The sequence below is a fragment of the Atractosteus spatula genome, chromosome 1 (assembly GCF_055471065.1).
Source record: "Atractosteus spatula isolate fAtrSpa1 chromosome 1, fAtrSpa1.hap1, whole genome shotgun sequence".
NCBI lineage: Eukaryota > Metazoa > Chordata > Actinopteri > Semionotiformes > Lepisosteidae > Atractosteus > Atractosteus spatula.
The window spans coordinates 9,125,379-9,153,011 of record NC_142706.1 but is presented as its reverse complement, the minus strand read 5'-3'; the positions used below and the strand labels follow the sequence as shown (position 1 = coordinate 9,153,011).

General features: G+C 34.0%; 1 protein-coding gene across 1 annotated transcript in view; it reads right to left on the bottom strand.

Annotated features, from left to right (window-relative positions):
* adgrl3.1 (adhesion G protein-coupled receptor L3.1) overlaps window positions 1-27,633 on the bottom strand; it is a 264,360-nt gene that overhangs the window by 132,873 nt on the left and 103,854 nt on the right. Inside the window, exons 4-5 of the mRNA XM_088939011.1 lie at window positions 13,944-13,958; window positions 9,108-9,908 (exon numbers count right to left, since the gene is read on the bottom strand). Coding sequence (XP_088795137.1) covers window positions 9,108-9,908; window positions 13,944-13,958 — 816 coding nt within the window. The remainder of the gene's footprint in view (window positions 1-9,107; window positions 9,909-13,943; window positions 13,959-27,633) is intronic.

Below are 27,633 nucleotides of genomic sequence, written 5' to 3'. Positions count from 1 at the left end.
ACAGAAATTCAGTTGCAGTTAATTAAACTGAATAACTTTCAGTTATATGAACTGATGTATTACAATAAGTCTTAGACACCATTCTGTGTATAGTTACAAATTTTACCATGAATAAACAACAACATAAACATCTTATCTCATAAACTTTCACAAGCTGTTCACAAGCAAGTACTGCCAGAGCATTTTTGACTGGCACCTCACAGAACATAACCAGGCAGTTTAATTTCTATGATGGCCATGTTGTATAAATTTGAGGCAAAAGCACCACACAGTAAAGGCTGGCTTCCAGGAACAAAGATCAAAGCTTTGGGATAGTCTATTTAAATTGCAATCTATTGTTTTTATATTTCTATTGCTGTATTCTATTTATGACGCACAATACAACTTGGTACCTACAAAAAAAAATGCTTTTCAAAACTTGGTACATGGGTACCATTGTACACAGGCTTTGTTATACAGTCAAAAATAAAATTTGACAAAAAATAACTGAGTGGCCAGAGCCTCATCTTTTCACTCTAAAAAATGTCACATTTCTTCAGAGGATGTGGGAACATTTTAGTACTCAGGGCACACAGGCTGGTGCACAGCAAAGCCTAAGTGCCTGGAAGAATCATTTGTCCCATGAAAAACCACTCTGTCTTAATAATTTCAGCAGTAAGCAAATCTTGTTGAATTAAACAAATGTCCATTCATGTTGACAGAGTCAGGTCACACAGCTGGTACCAACAATTCAACTTCATTATGAAGGTTGATGACTTTGTGTCCTATCTTTATCTGCCAAACAATCAGGGAACAGCTCCAGACAGTTAACACTAAATATGATACAGCAGCCAAATGCAGGCATACCGACAACAGAGGGACTTGCAAGAATACCACAATTCTATGAAATTTGTTCAAGAATATGTAATTTAACAACCTGGAAAACTGTATCTACTTACTGTTATTTAAGCAAGAAGGATATTTTTCCTTCCAAAATCAACAAAAAAGGAAAAAAAATGTCTGGTACTCAAACATACTATACTGTAAATACTGTAGGTTACACAGACCAATTATATGAATAAGCTATATTTCATTTAATTCTTAAAAAAAGTCTAAGAAAGGACAAGCAAATTTTAATTCATACTGTATAAGAAGCCTTAGCCATATGCTTTAGGTGGTCATTTTTGATGAAGAGTATACATAATTCTAATTATTTTCATTTAATTAAATGTTGGAATGTTGGATACTTAACCATAAATTAAGATCAAGTTCTAAATTGCTGTGACTTCCAGAATGAAACAGGCAGAGATCTATATTCAATAATGGTAAGTTTCCAAATCATGCACAAAAAACATATATCAAATAAGGTTCATTATAATGAATTGGTTATGCATATTTTTTTAATATTCAGTTGTTGGATATTTTAAAAATATTTCAACTCTTTATTTACCTGCAACTTGATGACATTCAAGGTCAGATTTTGTGAACTGAATGACAAGTACTGGCGCTTCGTCAAAAACAAATTAATTGTAACACTTCCCGCTCTGCAGAGCAACTCTGCAGCTGCTTTAAAAAAAGACATTTATCATAAAATTAAAAGAGGTATTATATGTGATAAAAGGCCTCTGAGCTAATGGCTAGACAGCTGATTTGGAACAAATGCAGCTACTGTGTCTGTCTGTTTTTAGGAGGTGTGAGGGCAGCTTCTTAGTGTAGCATTCACAGCAAACCACAGGCAATCATCTGAACAGAGACTTCATACAAATCATTAAAACTACCAATCCTTCACCTAATCTCTCCATTCTCACCATTTTCCTCCAGCCATTTGTCAACATTTCTCAATTGCATTCACTAACATATTGGGTAGAGAGAAAAAGTGGCAGTATGCTTGACTTCTCTAGGAAATGAAGTTGACGACTAAAGATCAAAGGTTGCTTATGTGAATTCCAAAGGTAGTGACAGGAGGACAGATGCAAGTAACAAGGTGAAAGTTAATTCTTCCTCTCCCAATGCAGGCTCCAGCAGAGCAAAATTCACCACTTTCCATTTATTTTCAAAATGCAGAATATGATCTTAGGATTTTTCTTTTAAATAACATACAGGATTCTTTAGGTTCTAACATATGATTATATGCAATACTTCCAAGGAGGAAGCAAGAGGTTTTAGCTGTAAATTTCAGATTTGTATTCTAAGAATGTGTTTTTTATTAAATTTTATTAAAACAGATTGAAAAACTAAAAGGCTCAATTAGCAGAACCGTCAGTACCTCCTAAGCAGGTCCCTTAATTTGTCTTTTTTGACATTTGATCAATTCTATGAAAATACATAATTTCCTTGAAATACAATAGACTTAAAAGATCTAAAATGCGTTAACACCAATTAACTACAATTTTAAGGAGAGGAAGGCCAAGTTCTAGTAAACAATAATGATGAAGATACCCACTCTTAAATATTATTGCCATTCCATGTCACTTGCCAATACATCATTATACAAAGTCAGGACAACTTGAGACAAACTGCAGCTTGATATCATTTTCTTAGAAAAAAATATGCACACTATAAATAGTATTACTTCATACTGAGACACCACTGAATTAATTTCTGAAAAACACAACAAAACACTGGTAGAATAAAGTTGGATATTGGAAGTTAAATAAATACTGGAATTACAAAAATGTATAGAGCAGATTCACGGCTACATACTCAGTATAAAATGACCAAAAACTGAAATGTATATAATTTATATTAAAATAATTCTACCAGCAGTATAAGTTATTATACATTTGACTGTTTTACTGTGAAAGGTTCTAAAAACATTCATTTATACATACTTTGTCACGGTCTTTGACGTTTACCTAGAGTTATTTTGAGTAAACCTGCATTTGGAGAATAAGACTATAATTTCAGGAAGTTTATTATCTCCACAAATCTTTGAGATTGTGTTCCTTTTCACACTCAGCCTCATTTTCTTTCCTCTCATTTCCAAAAAACAGCATGCGTGTCTCTGGAGGCAATTCCTCACAGAGAGACAAGACTTATTTAAAGGTAAATGCAGTGTGCTTTTCTTGTGATTGCCTGGTATTCACTCTTAGTTCTTTGAGTCTATGAGAAACACATTAGTAAAACCTGCTTTCTTAAAAAAATACTTAAGAAAAAAAAATACTATCAATCTTAAGGCATGACAACTTTTTATTTCTGGACTGTCTCCAGAGCAGCCAGAGCCATTTTTGTAAGAGGGTGACCAAAATCTTATGTAATATTCTAAATGTAATCTCACTACTACATTTCAAAAAGTAACATTGATTATAGTTACTCACTTAAAACTTTTAATACTTATTCTAATGCATACAGTATCAATATATTAATCATATATACAGTTTAGGTTTTTATTACTTACTCAAATTGTATAGATGAAGAAAATATTTTGTCAACTTACAGTAGTCATCTGTCTTTTCCCTTACTAGATTCTCAAACATCTGTTTTCCATCTTATATTTATATTGCAGGATTTTGCAGGTAAGACGTTACACATGTCTATATAGCACTAGCACTTTACCAGCTGCCAGTGTTTGATAATCCTCTGTGAACACGGCTAATTTACTAACTATACCACAACCTGAATCAGTGATATAAATCAAGAAGAATGCTGGTCCTAATAAAAAAGCATTTGAAATGTCACTAATTACATCACCCCAAGCATTCGCCCTTTTTCTACCCATTAACTGATCCTCAATCGAAAGACATATACAATAGACAACACCTTTATGACAATACCTTTAATCCCTACCACCTGCAGTTTCAGAATTAATCATTCATGGGGAACTTTATCAAAGGTCTAATTAAAACCTGAACACCAAATAAAATACTCTCGTTCTATCCATCGCTGATGTTTCTTGTTCAGAAACCTCTAACAGGAAAGCACTACAATCATTGTGACCATCACCTAGAATCCTGTAACTCTTACAATATCTATTCCTAGTTTTGGCATTCCTTTCTGTACATGTAATAGTTTTAAATTTAAATTTATGATAAATGTTTATCTGAAAAGGGTCTGATGTGGTGTTTGGGTACTGCAATGTAGATCCACTCTTTTTTCACTGTAAGAAAAGTGATGTAAAGATGAAACAATACATTAGTGAAGTGTAGTTGATTAATGCTAACATTTAAGTAACTGGGGGTAAGGAGCTCACAACAGGCCAATTGTTGCAGGCCCATAAAAGCTCTTGTCAATACCAGGAAAAACCTCAGGCAGAAAACTCTTGCACTCTTAATTGTTTATATCTCAATGCTAGAAGCATAACAAATACTGTAAGACCTGAAGGCTATTGCATTAAATTTGAACCAAGATATTACAGAAGTAACCAAAACATGGGTAGAGGGAGAATGACGAGGACAAATAGAAAATTAATGGGCACACACTTTCACAGAATAACAGGCAGATGGTAGTCTAGGATAATGTGTGAAAAATGACTTGCAAACTAAAGCAGTGACACAAGATGATAGGAGCAGTTTAGAGTGGGTTCAGCTGGAAAAATTCAAAGGAGCTAACAATGTGTACAGAATATTCTAAAGCAGACATGGGCACAAGCAGCTTACTGTATGATGAGAACAGGAAGGTACAGTCTGTAGAAAAGGTGATGTTATGTTACTGGGAGATTTCAACATACCACACATAAATTGGGGATATTGTGATGAGAAATATAGAAGCTAAAATGTGTATGATTGAAATGGTTAATGATTGCTTCCTAACACATTTTGTAAAAGACCATCTAGGGATGATGTTCTTATTAATCTTTTCCAACAACCAGGATATAATAAAGTGAACTGACGTGATAGAACCACTAAGAAATGTGACCATAATATGATATCTTTTGCTGTACACTTTAAATCTCTGAAAAGTAAGTCTCATTAAGGTTTTATAATTACAGAAAGGCAAACTGTGAGGGAATGAGCAAGAGCTTATAAGCAGTGAACTGGGACCAGATGGATACAGGGTTAATAGAAGAAGGACATAAGTGAAAAACAATGGTACTCTACAGTAGGTAGGTACTGTATTAATCCCATGTGGGAGCTTGACCTCTTCCCTGTCCCCCCTCCTAAAGGCTCACTTCTTGTCATTCAGAGGAGCCTTCAGGTCACTTGTGATCCAAGGTTTATTACTGGGAAAGCAGCATACATCTTTGGCAGGAACGGTGTTATCCACACAGAAGTTGATGTAGTCAGTAACAGTCCACCATGCTGTCAATGTCATCCCCGTGCAGCTCTCACAGCACATCCCAGTCTGTAGAATCCAGAACACCACATAGATCCTCCATAGCCTCCTGAGGCCAGGTCCTCAAAGTCCTGAAGGTCACTGGTTGGCGCTGGACAATGGGCTTGTATAGTGGTGAAAGCAGGACAAGGTTGTGTTCTGATCTGCCGAGGGGGAGGAGGGCAGTGGAGCTATAGGCTTCCTTAACATTGGCATACGGTAAGTCCAGTGTCTTATTTTACCTGGTAGAGCACTTAACAAACAGGCAGGGTAGTAAAAAGAAATAGGTGATGTAGTCTGTAACACAGCCCATCATGCTGATTAAAGTCCCCTGAGATAGCCATGAAAGCTTTAGGGTGTTGCATTTGCAGTCCGGCTGTAACTGTGTGTAAAATATCACAAGCTGCCTCTGTGCTTACTGTAGGCAGAATGTAAACAATAACAAAGATGGCACATGTAAACTTCTGCGGCAAATAATATGATTGCAGTCCAATAGCAAGTTAAAGGCTCAAAATAAATTCATTCCTTAAAAAAATGAAGTTCAACTAGACATTAATATCTAAATTGATAAATGAAAATACAAAAAAAAACTTCAGAAAGAACCAAGTGCTCTACTAACTATTGAAAAGGACCCATGATTTGAAGAAATAAAACTATATCTACAGGTGCAGTTGAAAAAGATATTAGAATTACCAAGAGGTAGACACTGCAATGAAAGCATAGCAGTTTTTAGCACTATAGTAAAAAAATTTAAAGAAGGAAAGCAAATAGTTTACAGTATAACTGAGTAATTATAATACAAAGTGATAAAGATATACTGCTAAAAGTAAACCTGCTAAATAAATACTTTATATGTTTGTACAATAGAATGCAAAAATAACCTGTCCTATGTTAAAGAAAAAGCTCCTTCAGTATTTGTAATTTTAGCATAATTGACAGGCTTTCTTAAACCCAATAAATCATAGGGCCTTTTGGTATTTTCCCAGTCATACTTAAGGAAATGAGGGATATTATTCATAGACTTCCAGCTAGGATATTTCATTTCTCAATTAGAACAGTACCCACAGACTGGAGAAATGCAGACACAAACATTATAAAAAGAGGCAGAGATTTGAACTAGGAAACTATAGACTTATCAGTTTTACTTCTGCTACTGGCAAAATTATAGAAATTAGAAGAATACTTAGAACACAAATGAAATTTACATGATAGGCAACGTAGCTTTAGAAAGATTAGATTCGTGCTTAATTAACATACAGTTTTAGGGTGGAGCGGTGGCACTGTGGCCAAGGATCTGTGCCTGTGGCTAGAAGGTTGCTGGTTCAAATCCTGCAGCCAGCAGAGGAATCCCACTCTGTTGGGCCCCTGAGCAAGGCCCTTAACCCCAACTGCTCAAGGGGCACTGTACTATGGCTGACCCTGTGCTCTGACCCCAAGCTTCTCTCTGTGTCTGGGTCTCATGGAGAGCAAGCTGGAGTATGTGAAAAGATTAATTCCTAATGCAAGAAATTGTATATGGCTAATAAAGTGATCTCTCTCTGTCTCTATACAAGAATAATTTGATATAAACATAAGAAAACTCTTAACGGAGATTATACATATTTAACTTTCCAGAAAACTTTTGATAAGGTCTCTTATAAAGACTGATTCTCAAAACAAATCCTATAAGAATCCAAACCCACACATATAAATGGATACAGAACCGATTAGTGAACAGGGAACAGTGTGTCATGTAAACAGTGATGTGGAGAAATTATATGTTTTGGGCCCATTTTCTTTCTGATCCCTATCCATTATTTAGATTCTAATATACTTACTGTAGTTGTATTTTCAAATTATAAAAAAAATAGTGGGAATAACATCAAAGGACACTAGTCACATTAAACATATCATTGATAACTTTAAAGTGATGCACACTAGTAGTAGAAATATACACTGTATAGGTTTAATAGATGATTATGAGTTGCAGGAAACTACACTGGGTAGCAGGAAGTTTAAGGTGTTTAAAATGATTTCTCTACAGTATTTACTCATATACTGTATATAAACATATGTAACCACTTACACAGATAAATACTGTAGGTTTTTTAATTATAGAGGTGTGTATACAGTGTAGAGGTTATACATTAATCATTCTCAAAAGAAACCTCACTCTCATATTTACTGAAAATATACCAAAATATTGATGGTATACTTTAAAAATTCTGCACATATCTAAAATGCAGAATAATGATTAGCTATTAAAATTGTATATTTCATGACTGCTATTTTTTAGAGCAGAAGAAAATTATGGATATTTTCTAATTTAGCAATTTCAATTAAAACATTCTCTTTATTTAGATCTATGTAGTTTATAATAAAAAACACATTATTCAAGTGGAAAAGAACATCAAGAGTATGATTAGGCTATCTGGTGAAATTGCTTAATTAGCAACTTAATGTAGAACAAAGCTGCATGTCCTAAGCTAACTTAACTTAAGCTAACTGTATTTTTTCCTTTCCCTTTCTTAATATTACTTTGCAGGTCAATGCATCGAATATCAATGGATACTGGCTGAGGATCCCCTGGGGTTGAATGGTCCATTATTCAAAGGGTGATCGGTGAAAACAAAGTTTACAGAGCATTCTTTAGATAATTTCTTGTAGTGCAACTCCCAAATGAATGTAAAAGCATTGTTTAATACACCATCATTTAATAGAGCATGAGACGAACTGCATTCATTCTTAAAAGGCACAGTGAACCAATTACACTCAGCAAATAGCTTCATGCTCCTGGGAATTTTCCTATCTGCTTTTACGAAGGGCAGATTCAATTCCTATCTTACCAACAGGAAAGATGCTATCCCTTTACACGAGATGTCTTTTACCCCGGTTAATTATAAGGGTCAATACAGAAAACCAGACTGTAAAAGACAGATTCAAATTGCATAACAAAAAAGATCTTCTAATTGACACAGTTTTAGGATAAACACAAAGACAGTGTATACAGTAATAGCAGCAGACAACCAAACTCTGAAAGCACAACTTACACCTGGATGAACTTATATGTAGTATCATCAATGTACTTGAAAGATATTTCTATTCCCAGGAAAAGAAAAAAAGCCTCAATTAATATGTGCTTCCTTTGACACCCCGCTATAATAAAATGATAATTTTATTGTATATGTATGTCCTGTTATTAGCCTTAGATGTACCCTACATCCCCAAAAGATACTAATATTATAAAACAAAAAGTGTAAATGTATAAACAATGATAGCTTACTAAAAAAGTACAACAAAAATAGTTGAAAGAATAAAGACAAATAAATCACCACTGAAGTGCACAATTGCAAACCTAAGAAATGTGAGTGTAAAAACATGACAACATTTCAGAACAGAAATTTAATGTGTAAAAAATATGGCTGTCATTTCCATTAAAGACTTGAGACACTTCTACTGACATGATTATTAGAATGTTTATATTTCTTGAAGATCCTTAATACTGTTGCAGAGTTTTTTTTTTAAAAGATGAACACGATGTTCCCTTCTCCATTGCACTATATTATTATCCCAAGTCTTTCAATTGACAATTGAACATAATGATCCTGTGCTAGAAAATATCACAAATATAAAGTTCTCACATTTCCTGTCTTCAAGAAAAGTTTACATGATTCATTCATGCCACTGCCTTGATCTGCAATATGGGAGACATTTTTAAATCTTTTATGACCTGCTATGTACTTCTGGGACATTTAAGGCATGGACGCAAGCTTTCAATCATACCTTATAATAATTCTATCTTAAATTCCATTTAGCTCCTGTAGAGTGACTTCAGAAATGCAGTATCCCACTAAGCTCCTCCACCTCTATATGCATGCAAACACTTCAACTGTACATACCTGGTCTGTTGTCCAGTGCTCCAAAATCCAGCGAGTATTTCACCACATGGTAGTTGTTCCAGACATAGAGCAAGTTGTCTCTTGGATTGTAATCCACTGCTGCAATATACTGGTATGAGTTGGGAAAGGGTATGTCGAGGTATCCATCTTTGCTGAGCTCAGTATTGTAGATGTAGTCAATCTTATTTCCAGTGGCTTCATTGTCATCATCTTCATAGACAGACTTAACCACATACAGAATACCACAGATCATGAATGCATTAGAGGCAGACCTTTTATCATAAGCTGTGTCCCAGGTTCCCTCAATCCGCAGAGTGTATGGATTCAGTTGGCTGATGACTATCTTTCCATTGTTCTGTTCTGTGGCATAAATGACCCAGAGTCCATTCTCATCCACTGCAAGGTCAATGTCAGATTTACCTCCCCATCGGTAGGGAGAGGTGTCATGGTAGTTGGCACTGGCAATGATGGCCTCGCCACTCTTGATGCGTGTGCGGAGGTCAAACTTGACAATGTTGCGTGTGCGCTCCTTGTTGAAGAAGAGGGCACCATCGTAGACCACAAAGCCTGTTCCATCCACACGATGTGGAAGCTTGTACGTTGTGGTAGGCCTTCCTGCAATAAAGTCTTCCTTGGAAGAATATTCTGTAAGCGTGTCTGTCCTGTAGGGTGTCCAGGGCATATAGTAGATCTTGTCGGATGCCTGGAGGGGGTCCTTACACCAAGCTCCTGACTGGTGGTCTGATTCAAAAAGGTGCTCACTCTGATATACCCCCCTCAGCAAGCCAGGACACAGGAAAACTGAAAGAGTTGAGGTGAACAAGAAATAATGAAGGGAAAAGGTTAATTTTCTTTAGGAAATCAAAAGTAATATGATGTTTTTGAAAGCACATTACACATTATTCTTTCATGGTTGAAATCTCACTGACATGGCTTATGATGATGACTCATGTTTTAAGAAACTAACTGTGCATCTATCATCATTTACACAGAAAAGTTAAATTGCTTTTATTTTGATTTTGTGCAGTCTGCAAATAGGAAAAAGCATTGTTTTTTCCATTACTATACTGTATACTGTTGTTGTTTTTTTGCCTTTACGTACATTTATGAATTTTAAAAAAATGTATCAAAAACAAATAAGAGTACTGTACATCCAAAGTCTGAAAACAAGCTGCAAATGCTATGATAATGGAATACACAATATAGAGATCTATTTTTTTCTAATTTTATTAGAATCTGGATGTTGAGGAAAAATATGTTTTCCATAGGAAAACAGACATTGACATTAACCTTTCAAGTCATCTCAATTGTGAATTTATAAAGGATGTAAAGGCTCTGTAAGATACAAGATATGAATAAATCATGTAGAAAATGAAACAAAAAGTAACAGACACTGGAACCTATAGTAGATAAATGTAAAATTATCTGGTGACACATCACTTCAAGTCCATTTTATTTGCATTAAAATAAAAAAAAACTTTAGGAAGTACAGCTAAGCTTTCTTCAAAGATAGGCTTAACTGAGGAGCCAACTGGCAAGCTTCTATGTCTGAACACTGAATATATTGGTATTTCAGCGGTCCAGATACTTTAAATGTGTCTTGTTTAAGTAAAAAAAATAGAGTTGTGGTAGATTATGTTGTTTTTTTCACAATGAATAATAAGGGAAAAACAGGAACAATCAAAGAAACTAAAAATATACATTAGATGCCATTTCACACATTAACCTGTTACCCGTAATTAACTGGTATTGATTTTATGGAGGCAATGATTATATTTCAGCTGTCAGAAGAGCATGGCTTTCAAATACAACCTTTCAAATATTTTATTGTAAGTAAGGTCATAAGTGTAATAAACAACATATCCTATCTGTATACTGTAGGTATAAATTACAACACATTTTATTCATTAGTGATGGGAAACTTTGAAAGGATGATTACAATAGTGTGTAGAAGCACTACATGCAGCTTCAGGACTATACTGTCCAATCACAGTCTTCACTATTATTAGATTGCATTACGTTTTCTTCAGCTCTAAGAGCACTAAAGTGAAAAATTATTTAATTTTACAGTCTATATTTGATCTCATCTTTCTTATCAAAGAACAAGTTTAAAGCTACAAACCACAAACTAAAGTGCTTTTTTTCTATAGAGTTCTTACAGTAATCTTGAGGATTTTTTTTAAGATTAATCCATTTTTTTCCCTTGATTCTGTGAATACATTAAGAAATGAAACTGCGCTGTGTATTTCTGTGATATCTATACTGTACAGTATATAAGTCCAAAATTAACGGTGGCTTGGAACTCATGATGATTCAGACTGCAAAAGTTTAAATTAAAAAATCTCTTTGGGGGATCAAAATACAAATTGCTGTATGTTTAGGGAAATCATTTTAAATGTTTCATTTTAAATTTTCAGCTGCATAAATTCTACAAAGACTAATGTAGAAATCATCTATGGAGTGGAAAAAAGAGATTTCAGATGTAGTAAGCATAATCTACTTAAAGACAAACTATTTTCAGGCAAAAAAGTCAATACCTCAAAGGACTGCAGAAAAATATATTTTTGTAACAAATTTGTTACCTACTGTATTTTCAGATGTTTACTACTTAGATAATGACAATTATTATTGTCCATTATTGAGTGTTCAAAGGAAGATTTAATATTTATCACACACTGTAACTTATATGACTATTAATTTTAAAAAAATAGAAGAATGATGACACATTAACAAATAAAAGGCTAGGAAAAGGCCACCATCAGTTTACTTGCTGAGGAATTCAAAGTGCAAAGCATCACATCAGAGATGCAGTAGAGGAAGGCATTTCTTCTGTCTGACCTGATACAGGGAAGAAATTAAATGAAAAATGCAATTGTCTTCCATCCCCGTGTGATTTAAGATTCTGGTAACTTCAATAAAAATATGAAAGCTATTTTGATTCTGCTGGGAATATATACAGTATACAGTATTTAGAGAGCAGTGGAATGTGCACCACGTCAGACAGGTGAAGTAAATAATAATGTTGGTAGGAAACATTAGTGTTCTGTAATCCTTTAAGATTAAACACGTAGTTTACTATCACATAAATAATACCTAGAGAGGTCCTGTTGACTTGCTTCAACTATATAAATCTTGACTCAACAGTAACACTGAAAGCAAACACTTTGAAAGTCTTTTAAAGTAGAGGGATGTGATTAAAATGACAGGCACTTTTGAAGAAACAGATGGTATAGAATTTTACCCAAACATGTGTGGAGGAGAAAATGACAGAAATGATTATTAGAACGAAAACCAGAATAAAGAGAAGCAAAAAAAGATGGCAATGTGCTTCATAAATTCATAAGAGGACAGCTTAATTTACAGAAAATGGTTCAATTAGCACTTTTGCTACTGGGTGCATTATTCACAGGAATAACGATGAGGAAATAAAGACGCAATTGGTAGTGTGAGTGATCAGATTGTTTGTGTGACATTGGAATGGAATTCTGATTTGAATACTACCACATTAATATTACTATCACATATAGCCACATTGTTAACGTGCATGGTGAAATGTAGTTCTCTTAAGTTAGAAAGCACCAATGTAACTGTGATTGCAATGACACCCTCAATCACTGTTATTGATTAGTTTAAATACTGCTTGTCTAGATTTGCTAAAAATGGCAATTAAATGCATACATTTGTAGGGGGTTTAATCAGACCCATGTTTTGTTATTTATATTTATAACTATATGAAAGGAATATTTTTTAGCATTTAGATACAGACCATGGTACAGTGCATCACTGTCTTATCTTTCTGACAGAATATGTAGTCTGCAGTCTTAAATTTAAAATATAGTATCAAACCCAGTGTTTTTGTGCATTTTGACTTTGTGAGAGAAGGTCATAAAATAATTTCAAAATAATTCAGAGTGAAGTAGCTTAGGCATTTTATTTTATTGCAGAAATGGTATGCATGCCTACGAATATAGAAATGCATAAAAATGCACAGTACATATGAAGCATTTGTCATAAGCTAATTTCATTGTTCAAATTGTCCTTTGCCAGTGGATCAGATGATGGTTCTATCTGATTACCTCATGCTGTCTGTATAATGTTGTGTCTAGTTAGATATGTTCACGAGGAACATAACAATTTATGAGCTTTAAATAAATTAAATTACATCAGATAACAGTACATCTTTTTGTTTATTCTGCTCTACTTTTGCATTATAGTTATTTTTCATGGTTCATCAATAGTTTTGAAAATACACTGATTTGGATAAAGGCAAGATCTAAATGTAAAATCTATGGTTTATTCTGATAACAACAATAAACACTTCTAGGGAAGGCCGAAATGATACCATTCCTCACAGAAAAGTCAACACGTGGTGATTATATATTTAAAAAAATCATATACAGTATATGGTAATACTGTGTACATGACGCAACGCATGTATCCATATAAGGTTTGTATTTCCCAACTGCAAACTCCAATATAATTGAACAGACCGATAAATGCACGTAGTCAGATCCAGATCTACAGTATACAGACCTATGAGACAGCAAGACACCACTCTAGTTCAGTTGTTATGTTTTTTTATGACAACAATTTGTTCTCTTTTGTAAGACACAGTTACCCTGCTGTCTGCCACACTGAAATAAAGTGCCTTAAGCCCATTGTGACCACTGACAAGAGTAGAGAATAGTGCATACTCAGCAGCAAAAGAGAAAAAGACATTAAAAACAAATAGGCGTGACAGGACTAATAAGGAACTCAGTCCATTATCTGATAAAGCGCTCAAGTAACTTAACCACATAGAAAAATAAGTATGTAGTTTGAAAGGTATTTAATTACCTTTTTGTTCCACTTCTATTTTAGGCATTGTAGAGAGATAAGGAGGAAAGAGAGAAAAGAGAATAGATTAATGATGCAATAATGGTAAAAGACTTAAATTTATCCTACCAAGTGAATATTACTTTTAACCCCAACCTTATTATCACATCTAGGAAATATCCAAGCAGCGATAGCAGCCTTTCTAAAAGAATTGTATATCCTGGTAATTCAAAGATTCTTACATATTGATTTGTGTAGAAAAGAAAATGAATACCATGCAGTGTGTAAATTCATCACAGTCTTTAATAATTGCAGTTCACACTATATCTAAAATAATATGGGGTACAATAGCTATTTTGTCACAAGAAATAAACTTCTAAATTGCTTATTTCATTTGACACTGCTGTATTGTTACAATGTAATATCATCATTCAACATTTCAGAAAAAAAAATGAGAACATTTTTTGCTTTTACAAATATTGAGCTTTATATTTAAAACACAACAGGGATTTAAATTCCTAAGGGTATTTTGAATATAAGGCCCAAAGCATCCAAAACTTCATCAGTTCAACATTCAACATGTATTTATTGATATTTTGGATATCTTGTTAATCTACCTGGCTTAATATTATGACCCTGTGCCAACACAAGAAAGAATTAGGACAGTGCACCTTCTTCTTAAACATATTTGAGAGACATTCACCCTGTTTTGCTCCATATTGTCTTTAAGAGAGTTAACACAACTGGAATAGTGATGTGACTCTTAATGGCACAGATTTAAGCACGTAGGTGCCAATGCAACTTAAGACTTGTGTGGTCTTCTAAATGAGACTAATACAGTAGGTTAGTCTTAAAATAGTAATGTCTAGAGTACCTATGAGCCAATCATCTGTTTAGTTTTGTCATTTGTTTTTAACTTTTATACAGTTGTAGTCAGTGAGTTAAGATTGTTCCAGACCAGTCTGCTTCTTTCATTAAAGGAGAGAGATTCTTTTAGTACAGTACAAGTTAAAAATCCATTATTCTATCTAATCATGCACAGCTGTGCAGACTATCGAAGGTTTTTTAACAGTGCATATTTTTAAAGTCATTACCTGTTCATGATGTGATGCAATAAAATTAAGAAAAGCATTTTATTTTTTCATTTTCTAAATGCATTGAAAAAGTACACAGACTTTCTTAGTTTCATTAATCCCCAGAGTACAATTGTTCAGGATCCCATTGCCAGAATATCAGAATAAAATCATAATCAAATCACTCTTCACCATATTGGAACATCAACACTAGTCAATAAAAACACACACTTTCAGAAATATCATACTGAGACACAACAAGGCTTCCAACAAAATTTGGCTGACTGGCAATATCATCTTACATGTTGAATACTTTGCAGAAACTTAAAAATAGAATGTATTTATTCTTCAGTCAGGCAGTATTGTGTGAAACTGAAAATTAGTAAAGTAAATGTCGCACATTTTGGTTCTCATTCTAACTTTCTTTTAAGATTCAACATTTTGTGTTTGTGTTTTCATTATTTATATCTTGAGATTCTGTGAAAAGATGAACAGCACATGTGAGCCAGCAGTCACTTACAGTACTTACCTAATGCCTTTGTTCCCATTGAGATATACATTACTTAAGAAACTGACAGAAATCTGTTCTCCCACCTGTTAATCTGTCTTTCTGACACCGCGACGCAACTGTAAATTCATTTCATCACTTGTTCAGATCTGCTGTTATTCTCTTTGATCATATCAATAATATGGCATACATCTTAACTACTGGAAAAGATAAATTAACATAAATTAACATGTACAATGGCATATAAGAAGTTAGTTGCTTTTCTATTTTTATTTATGGCTCAATATCTACACATACAGTATATTATGTGTGTCATGAAATGTGTAATTATAAAAATAGTCTTTTCTATAGTTCTCAGAGCTGAAACAAAAAAGGAACATATTTTTCTTATGAAAAATCAACAACATTGTAAACAGAATTTTACAGACATCTGTCTCTGCATATATCATCTAATCCTTAAATAAGAGATGATAAATTTAATTTTAGTAAATAACTAATTCTCAGAACTGATAAAAATGCTGCTCCAGCTTCCTTCTTTGGAAAAAAAAATTAGAAAATATTATTATCTAATAATTGCTGTAGTGCACCGAAAAAGGGATGCTGGTAATTCATTGATGTTTTCACAAAGCACTTCCTAGTTTTAAATAAGTACAATCTTCTTTCTTGCAATGTTAGCATTTTTTTCATTTATTTAGTATACAGTACAGTATTTGACTATTATGTAAAAACCTTCACTTACAAACAGTTCTTACCGAAAAACACCTGAAATTTCAGTTCACAGTAAAAAAAAACTATAGTCAAAAAAAACATTTCAAACTTTAGAATGTATTTTTAAATAAAATCTAGCTGTCCAGGGAGAAAACATAATGTCTATAGTACTAAATCACCTAAATCTATTATTAACTTTCAGAAATAGCACAGATAATTGTGTGTTAATGGCTTCAAAAATAATATGTTAGAAATACAGTTGTCCTTGGGCTATTACACTGCAATAAAAGCCAAATCTCTATGAACCAAAAAAAATCTAAATACACAAAAGAAAAGCATACCTGAAATAAAAAAAAACAGTTACAAATGAGAAGAGGTTATTTGGCCCAACTAGAGCACTAGGTGTTTAGCAGCCAACTGAAAAGAGGATCTTATTGAAAAAGTGAGGGTATACTGTAGGCTTAAGCAATATAGCTGGTAGTGTCACACATCCTTCCTTTGCATAAAAAAGAGCCTACTATTCTCAGTTTTAAATGCACATCCATATATTCCAGTTATGTCCTCTGGTTTATGTTTCATTGCTGATTCTGAAGACTACTGGGATTATTTTGTCGATGCCTTGTCAATTACTTGCATACTTGCATTAAGGCGCTAAAGAAAAGGTACCCAAATAACAACTAGGGTAAAAATCTGCTTAATATACTCCAGATATAACTCTGTTACACACACCAGAACTCCCTCTGTTTCAAAGGATCTTCATCAAATAAATGTTTTGACTGTTCTCTTCCTCCAGTGTAAAACAGAAAAAAGAATTACAGTAGGTTCATGATGGGGATTTAAGGAGAGCTAGTTTTTTTTAAAATGAGAAACCCTTCAAAACACTATTATTGGATATAAAACTAGAAAGGTGTTTCCAAACAACAATTCACTGAGAACTTGAATTCATAATGTCAAGCACTCAATTGTGTCATCTGTGAAATTCTAATAGTAATGAGTCTTGGGACAATAATTTTCATAATGGCTTTTTTCTCTGAACAACAGCTTGAATAATACCCTTTACTCTATCATCCTGAAATGCTCTCTTAAAACTGGTTGATTTAGTTACACCTGTTTGGAAAACATTTCTACGAATTACCACCTTGTGCCCTGTGCTTCTGGGATGGACTCCAAATTACCATAACCTTCAAAAAGATAACCAGCTTTCTAATAATAAATGAATGAAACGGTAAAATGGATAGTAGTGCAGAATAATTCAATGTAAATTTTAATATCTATCAGGAAGCAATATTTGTATTGTGCAGTAATCACCATTGACTTGATCAAATCACAAAGTATTGAAAGGGGTTTCTCAAAAACTTTCAACTGTACAACAATATTTTATTGACCTTCATTCTACACATTTTTTTCTGCACCAATCCAGGATAATGAAAAGATGTATTCTGAAAGTATTAATTCAATATTTTTTATCTCTCAGGGCAGAACCAGCATGCAACAGATGTATACTTCCATATAAAAACACAGAATATGAGAACCCTGATATTAGTCATTGGATACAAAAAATTAAGACAAAACTTAAGGAAACCTCAACAATGACATTATATTTGGGTAACAACTGACCAAGAAACACATGCCACCATGGTCAGAGAGTACAACTTTCAAAAACATCTCTCCATGCAATATGCTTCAGAAGCAAAAACTTTTAAAACTGGAACTATTCAGCAAATCTCTAGGATAAATATTTAGTCTGGCGCCTAAAGTCCATCTAATGATTGGAGACATATGAAGTCTCTCCGCCTAAACTATCTGAGATTGGACCTCATTGAACAAAAGAAATGCTGAATAAATAAATGATGAGGTTTTGCAATTTCACACCTCGGATTTGCCTCAAGCAAGGAAACAATGAAATTGTTGCTTGGTATGTTTTAACCCAAACTGCAGCATATTATGTTCTGCATTCATAGAAAGAAAGCAACAACATATAGAGATAAATAATAGTTTATGAGGAGGAACAATGTCTAAAAGTATTCATTAAGGTTCCCAGAACCACATTTATGGGTTATCACAATAAGTAAGCCTATAAAGGTTCCAGTGGATGCTTTCAGGTTCTAATGTTATGGCTCTCTGAAAATCAAATCAGCAATCTAAGACCAAGGTCACTTCTGGATCATTGAGGCAGTCTCAAATAATTTTTCTTGTACAACTGATTTTCATTATAAGTGATGTGGTAGAAGGTCTAAATGTAGTGCTCGCCCATGAAGCACAGAGAAATAAAAAGTCATTTAAATGAGAAGATTCTTACACATCGTCCCTATAATGTGATTCAGTCCTGCTGTCTCCTTGCTTACTTAAGGGCTAGTTAGGTGTTCTTAATTTGCATAGAAATAGAATGAAATGAATAGAATTGAAATATGTAACCTACAAATAAGCAATAGTTACGTCCAACAGACGTTACAGTAACAATTATTGCTAAATATTTTTATACCATATTTTCATACTGTTTTATTTTTTACATACTGTTTTTATTTTACAGTAAATCTGAGTGTCAACAGCAAGGTTGTGATGGTTTACAAAGAGGCAGCATGTAAACACTAAATAGTAAAGGTCCAAGCACAGAACACTGTGGAGTGTCCTGAGTAAGTTGGACCAACATCTAATTTACAAAAGTTGAGATTAAAAAATTAGTTTATGTTAGCCATGCTGTCAATGAAAAGAAGTATCAATGAACCTCCACTTTTTCCACGCATTGCAGTAGGAGGTTGTGACTTCACAGTATCAAAAGCTTTCCAGAATAACAGCATACATCAAAGGATCAAAAAGCAACATCACTCATCTACCAAAAAACAGGTATAACTGTGGGAAGACAGGACAGGTGAAAAAAAGTAATATCTTGGCTACAAGGTAATTATTAAGTATTAAATTGTATGTGCTATATGGATTTGTATCTTTAGATTTGCTAAAAATGAGCATTGTTTAATAATAAAAAATAAATCCTATTATCAAAGACTTCAAATGCACATTTCTGACTAAATGGAACACATTGTTATCTGCATTTGTAAGGAAACTGAAAATGGCTCCACTTTAATTAATTACTCAAGTTAGAAGGTTTTAAAACATGTGATGTGCCTAAGGATATGCAAGAACACGACCACAATCCTTAGCTATGATTAATTCAGCTACAGTACATAATGATCTACAAGTCTTAATGATCTTGGAGACTGCTCATGTGACAGGTACAGTGTTTTATACTGGATCCAATGGCACATGTGAGATATCAGAAAAAGAAATATACAAGCTAGTATATTCTTCCTATTCAAGTGACAAATGAGTAGAGCAAAAACTGTTTAATATTATTTAGTTTTCTATTTCAGACTTTTAAAACCTGCATAATAAATGTAGACGTATTTCAGATATTCTCTATCAGATCTGAACATCTGCCAAGGTTATCCTAGACAGCCTTATTAGTAATGTGACACATCAGGATTCTGCATTAAAGCTGGTGGTCACATGAAGGCCCTGAAGTGCCAAATTACCAATTAGACCAGTAGTTTCAGCACTCAAGGTTTGAAACGCCTCATTCTATGAATGCAACTGTAAAGAACAAGACCTGATAGATTATACTTTCACATATAGCTATTAAGAAAGCCGTTTTCACATGCCCTAGTTCACCTAGAACATCATAATTTATACAACATTGGTAATCATGCCCTTCCTTTGCAATTACATATTCACTGTGCTATAAAAACATTTTTGCTGCCAATGATTTTTGCTGCCCTGTGAAGCATCCTAAATGAGGTTTTAGGCAATGTTACACATCATATCCTCTGATAAGAATGGTTACTGCACTAGAGGATTAGAACCTGTTATTCAGCACTTTGTCCTGTGAAATTCTTTAATGATAAAAGCAGTACATGTCAGTTTTGTCCTTTAATTACTGGCTACCCTGCTTGTTTTGTAATAAACCAGGTGATAAATGTATTCTGATACTGTACCTCATAATACAAATGCATAGTTTGATTTTCCAGTTCATTATAAATTAATTTTTGGTTAATTAATTGTTAAAGTCATGTCATGCTTCTGTTTTCCAAAAATGTACATGGCATAAACATTTTGAGTTTTATTTAACAGTGACATGAATTATGCATTGAGGGCTGTATTTGCATTTAAGTGTTTATTTTACGTATTGAGGGATGAAACATGAGCACTAAATAATGGACAGGTTCTTCAAGATATGTACACAATGTTAATTTACACAATGGTAATTTTAATATAATTATATTTGAAGCAGAATATATAGAATTAATCATATTGTATTTACGTAAGTTAGTGCTACTTAGCAAACGACCTGTTTTCTCTTAGCTGTTTTCTTAGCTTAAAAGAAAAATGTGGAATTTTAAATCTTATGTAACAACTATTCAGATCAATACAAAGACCCCATTTAGTAGGTTGTGCTTACCATATTATTGCAATGCAAGAAACAGTTCAATGAAGAAGAGACCAAATATTCCTGATTTCAATATTGCAAACAGACAGGCTAAATGAACTCTCTTTCTTTGGTCTAGTTGAGTTTTGAGTTCTCAAAATCTTCTCAAATGCACTGATAGACTGAAAAGGGCACTACTTCAGGGTCAATGTATAAACTCATACAAGAACTCAGAGGTGAAAGTTCTAAGGAGATATTAAGAACTTAAATAGGGAGCACATTTTCACACAAAAAGATGTACAGCAGGTGTGCTGTCAAGCCATGTTACTGAAGCTAACACTTTGTGATCACTCAAGTGGTGGGATGAGATTTTAGGATTAACTTACTGCTAGAAAGCAAATCAACACTATTGACTGAATGGCTTTCTCTTAGTTGCATTTTTTTTCTTTGTGCCCTCTGATTATGTGCTTATATACAGTAGCTACAATCTTTTTTTCTGTATTAGTGGATTGTGGTCTGAACTATCAAGATGAGAAAAATCAACTTTGTTTAATCTAAACCAAATACCTTTCTTTGTGAATCTTAATTATTACTCTAAGTTTGATCACATCCCACTTTTTGGAGCCATTGGAACAGCAAACATTTTCTGTCCTCTGACAAGTTGTCAGCCAATCAGCCACCTTGTCTTAGATTTTTCACCTGGATCGTGCTCTTCAGCTCTGAAGTTTTCGAGGCTGTTCACTGCCTTTTGACTGATTTTACCCTCCATTGCTAGTAGTGAAAATTTCACAGCAGTTTTCAATGATATAATCCTCCATGCATGCATTTCTACTTGCCTAGGACAACTTCCATGAAATTTACCATTTGTACCCCCATATGACAGTGTGACTTTTAGTGTACATACATATGAATACCATAAAAGAACAAAAATGATCGACTGAAAACATTATTAAGACTTTTTAATAAAGCTGTTTGTGACTTTTCTGAATTTCATATTTCTAAATTAGAAAAAAAAGCTACTCCAAAAAAATCATATATACAGTATATAGTGCATACTATGAATTTAGAAATATCATTTTTACACACCACTGCAACTGAATAAAAAAATACAAATAACCTTGTAAAAGTGATTGTAAAAAGCTATATTTAAACATTTATAATATAGATACGTATATAAACAGAGAACAGCAGAAAAGGATATTTTGTTAATATAGCTAATGATCCCCATAAATTCAATTGTCACATATATTTATTGAAACACTGTGATTCTGTGTGAGAAAAAATGTAAATGAAAACTGAACACATAAGTCATTGTAACAAAAGGAAAAAAGTAATAAAAATACTTTCATATCCCATCACTAGTATCTTCAATCATCCTCAACTCACTTTGCACTGCAAAAAAACAGCAAGTCAATTTTTATCATATAAAAAATAGCTTTTCAGTTTTTCTTTTTTACCAGATTCAGTATTTATTGCTAAGGGTTTAGCTGACACTTTAGATGACTATTAACTCCTGAACAGGATGAACTTTGTATGCTCTTGTGATTTTTGTAGGAGTTAAAAGCATCTGCTCAGTCTATATTGCAGAATTCTCTTGTTTTAGATGACATTCCACCTGAGTTGTTGCTGCTAGTGCCAGACTAGTATTCCTTTTATTATAAAATTCCATAAATCTTTAATTGCAAACTAGTTCTTTTCAGAGACACCAGTTCCAATTCAGCGTTTTCCTAAAAACGTTCAGACTCATTAGAACACCCGGGTTTTAGGCTGTATCCCAACTGTCACACTACGCCCTAAGCCCTTCCTTCAAATCCGCACTTCTGTGATGTTGCGCAACTGTAGACTTCAAGTGCACGAGTATTCAAGGGCGCATCGTTATAAAAAGTGTAATAGGACACCCTCGCGTGACGTCACTTGCTGGTTACATGGCTCACGGTTAACGTGCTTTCTGTTTTTGATGCTGCTTTTTCAGTGGTTAAGTGCATGTCGGCAGATATTTTTTAAAATAATTTTTCATTCTCTCCTTGCAGCTTGATGAAACTGAATTTAATTTCGTGTTCATTCATGTTGAGCAGGCTCTACTCAAAACGGGCGAAGTAAATTAAGGAAAACTGGCAATACCAGGATCTGTTTATTCAAAGCTTTGTATTACTAAAAGCAAATCATATCATCTGTCCCAGTACCACCTGAATATTTTATTGTCCATGGCATCTTCTCTCCTCTTTGATAGGTTAGAGCATGAATCGAGGGTAATTCCCTTCAGAGAAGTCCACTCTGATATGGACTTCAGAGAAGGGTGCATTAAGGGCGCATTGCGGGTGCTCGTGAGCACCCTTGTGAAACACAGATTAAGAAATGGGACACCCTAAGACCTTGCGAAAACGTACTGTACATACGAAGGACACAGAACTGCAATGAGCATATTGGGACACAGTCTTAGACTGCTATTGCAGTGAAACTCAAATATACTGTACATATGACACTTAATACATAATAACTACACATGCTTCTTGATGGGCCAATTAGTGTCCTGTGCAGTTTCTCTTTAGATGGAGAATTTATAACTAAGGACATTCTAGAACATATTTGCTATTCATTTATGAAGTATAATAATTCCTTGAAGAAGTTCAAGTAAGTAGCTGTGTCAGCATGCATAGGCTGCAAAGGAACACACCTGAAGAAGGCTCCACAGCCAAAATGTTGTGTTTCTTTACTTCTCTTATCAGGATGGAATAAACCTTTACTTGATCCTTAGTAATTCCTTGTGTTTCTATTGCACTTTTCATCACAAAGGTGTACTGTTGGTGTAACGGACTCCTTTCTCTGGAATGCATTTAATTAGCATGATTTTGTTTTTTAGGACTTTTTTTTGTTTTTTTGTTTTCCATAATTAGTAAAGATATTAAAGAAAAGTCACACCTTCACTATTTAATACACACAAAACCCTTTACTATGTGTTGTCTTATGTTTTCTTTTATCTTAATAAATAATTTTAGTACACTAGCTCTAAGTAGAAGGGAAAGAGGCCAAGCTGCAAGCTATAGTTGCACTAAGTCACCACAACAGATTAGAAGGAGACAAGATGTAAGTCCCTGTAGAAACTCTACCACTATAAATAAGATAACAAAATAAGGATGAATGAGACAGTGGACAGAATATGGAGCAGCTGTGAAGAAAGAAAAAAAGAGAGATCTGCTACATATAGGTAGACTGAATAATAATTAATTTGTTTTCATCCCAAAGGATCTCAAAGTGTTTTACACCTAAGAGAAGGTTCACTTCATCTACCAATGAAATGCAACATCCACATGATTGACAAGCATTTTAAAATCATACAGTAAGGATGACACCTCCTACAGAACAGTGTCCCCTGTAATCATACTAGGATGAATAAAGAGTGAAGCGTGTCATCTTCCGGTCTGCCAACATCAGTTGCCACAGCATCTTAATTTTCCTTGGAGGTTTTCCAACACATTATACTGACTAGGCCCTTCCTTGCTTAGCTTCTTAGTTTCTCAGATTTAGATCTAAGATCAAGATCAACACTGCTTAAAGAAGTGGTAAGCATGGGAGATATTAATTTCCATCACATGAATTGGGGAAAAACATCAGAGATTTCAGCAACTGACACAGACGTGTCAGTTGATTCATTCTTGACACAGAAGTTCATTCTTGACACAGACAAAGAATGAAATTATTCACGTGGTAAATCAAAGACTAGAAAGCAGGGCCCAGGTGGTTTAATAAACAAATTTAAAAAAATGTACAAAGAAAAATGTTTACAGTTTTTTTTAATTTGTGACCCCTATTGGCTTATATCAATACACCATCTTTCCATTCAGTTTGCATTGACCATCCACTACTTTCCAAGCTCCTGTGACCTCATGGACATTACACATTTGCCTATCTGTGATCTTTAATTAAAATTAGGAGTTGCATCTTTGTCACCTTCATGCTATCTTGGAGAGTATTCACAGGATGGGTCTAAGTTTAAATCTCATAGAAAGCAGGATGTGAGCTACACAGACAATGCAGCTGGGATACACGGTAGGTGAGTTCAGCTTCAATCTGACAAAGTGACAACCATTACTGAATTATTAGTCCTTGACACAAAAACATTGTAAGACTTACTAACTTGGAACAAGGGGTTTGATACAAGGGCCACTTTCTATAGTATACAAACAGAAGAAATCTTACAGGGCGTAGAAGAAGTTTGAAAAAGGTACATGGAGACAAAACCCAATCCTCCATACCAAAAACACTGTTCTAAGAGCAATATTCCCTGGGTTCACTCTACCAAGTGTGTTTTTTTTTCACGGTGATATAATAAAAATTAATGCATTTTTCCTGCTGAAGAGAATTACTCAAGAGAATAGAAAAAAGATTTTTTTTTTCATTCCTCATACTAGTCCCCTGTAAACTGTGATCAGTTACAGTCACCGCTTCTTTATCGAGCTTTATCAAGCAATACTTGGAGGACATGCTGAAGTACAAGTGTGGATATGTGAATAATGAAGAGCTCTGACCATGTCACCTCAGTGTGAGCACTATCTCACCCTGCATGCTCCATTAGTGTCACTGAGGAACACACTGGACTTGCAGTTATTTTGCTTTTGCCAGGAAGTTTTTTTAGTGAAGGCTGTTCACAAACCTTCCATATTCACTTTACCTATGTAAGGTATTTCCTTCTACTGGCACAACTTACAAATCTTGATTGTTTGTTTTTAACAGTGAAGAGATAAAGGGCACCACAATAATATTTTATATTTAGATTTGCACGTGGTGGGTAATAGCTCTTCTCTAGGGACTGACATTTTCATTTTAGGTTTCTAAGGGTTTATATTTTAGAATTTTAGGCTTTAAACCACCTTTGTTTTAACTGGTGTCTGCCAATGCAGGGAAAGGGCATTACACAACTGGAATTTTGAATTGTTTTGAACCTGAGAATGCAGCAACATTAAAGCTTAAAAATATCATACACATTTTGGAACCCATCTACCATTTTGATTATTTATATTTCTCTCAGACTGTACTTGGTAACCATCGGGAACATGAAACATCAATAAAACTACCCATATTTATGGGATTAGAAAAATATACCTGGGCACTGGAAGAAATAAAAATGTTATAAGACCTTTAAATTTAATCTAAATTAAGTGTTTATGTATAATTATTTACATTGTAATTTAGTGTGGCAGGTTATTTTAGTTTGACTTCTAATGTTCAGTAACCTACCATTATGCAGCAAATCTGTAACAAAATAAATCAACATAATCCAAGTGGAATATGACTCTATCTTGGATTGAAGACAGCAAAATATGGAAGAACAGTTTTAAATGAAGTAAATCTAGAATTATATGGCTAAATTCTTTCCCAATTTTATATCCTTCTAGTATCATATTATACTATCGTTGTGCCTTAGGCTTCAACACAGTACATGGGAATTGGCCTGGATTTAAAAGAGTTGTACATGTGGCAGTTGATACACCTAACTGTTCACAGAAATGATTTTCACATCTGAATGTACAGTATTATATCAAATTCATACTGCAAAACCATCAGTTAATTAAAGCTACTAATTTAGAAATACATCAGCTTAAAAAAAATTATTATTATATATTCATTATTTGATGAAGGTGATACAATTTTCTATACAGCATGATAATCTGCTTTTTAATTAGTAAAAGAAAACATTATAATCAACTGGGAGTAACTGAAAAAATATGACTTGATGAAAACTTTCAGAATTGTCACTCAAGACCACACAGAATAACTCAGGTGGCTTTAAAAAACAGTTTTTGCTGGTAATAGCAGACTCATATTGATCTCCTTTTTTATCTGTGAAACTCAGAACGTTCCAGGTCATTGGGAATTCAAAATACTAATCTTTATGAAATATTTCATTAGGATTGTAAAGTGTAAAAAGTAATGAAAAGACCAAAATAAGCCCTGATGTCTAAACACCTATAATTCTTATACTTTGGATATTAATAAAAAAGTAATATATACAGAACAATTGAATATTTATCTATGATGCACTGATAGAAGCAGGCAGTTGGACAAACATAATTAGGATACGATCACTATCTTAAGAAGACATGATGTAAAACTACATATGCTGTTAATTTAGTATTATTTCATAGTTCCTTGTGTCTTTCTGATATGTACTTTTCAGACATTTTGCAGCCTAGTCGCTGTGGGTCACCATTTGCCTTAATAAATTACATTGTTGATGGAGATAATACAAAACCTCATCGTAATAAAGAACATATAAAAGACAAAAGGCATCCAGATCAGACCTCCCACTGTTTCTGCTTTTATTCAGTCTGGCTGTCAAAGAGGGAGCAATGTAATTGAAGTTTTGTCTTGTTGGGATTCTGTTGAAAGAATATTGAAAAGGAAACCAGTAACTTTTCCTGGATAAACAGATTTCTGGCCAGAATACCGATGAAACATACGCCCCGGAAGAAAGCCGAGTTGTCAGCAGGATACAAAGTAAAGATTCTTTGCTGAAGAAAAGCTCTCAATGGGTGGCTGGTTTTCTTATTAGTTTTTCAAATCATTCAGCCTGTCTGTGACAGAGTCTGGAAGGGGTCCTCATTTACAAGGAGCTTTTTTTTTACCATCCTATAATTACCCCATCACAATGCCACTTTCTAAGGGAGTAGACAACTTGTTAATATTTTACAGGGGATTACTTAAGCCTATAAATTTTCCTGTCCATGTTTTTTATTTCTTTTCTTTCACAGTTCTCCCGAAATGTATTGCAATCACAAAGAAAGAAGCTAGAGAAATAGAGCCAAAAGCTGAAAAAAGTATAAATACTGTACGGGACATTGCAAAATATTTTACTGTGTGGGAACAAGTAATACATTTATTCAATGCTGAAAAGAGAAGAAAGAAAACACAATGTTTCAGCCGTGGAGCCTTCTTCAGGTGTGAGAAAGACAGGGCAGTAAGCAAAGGTAATGTAGCGGGAGAACAAAAGCTGGGAGAGAGGAG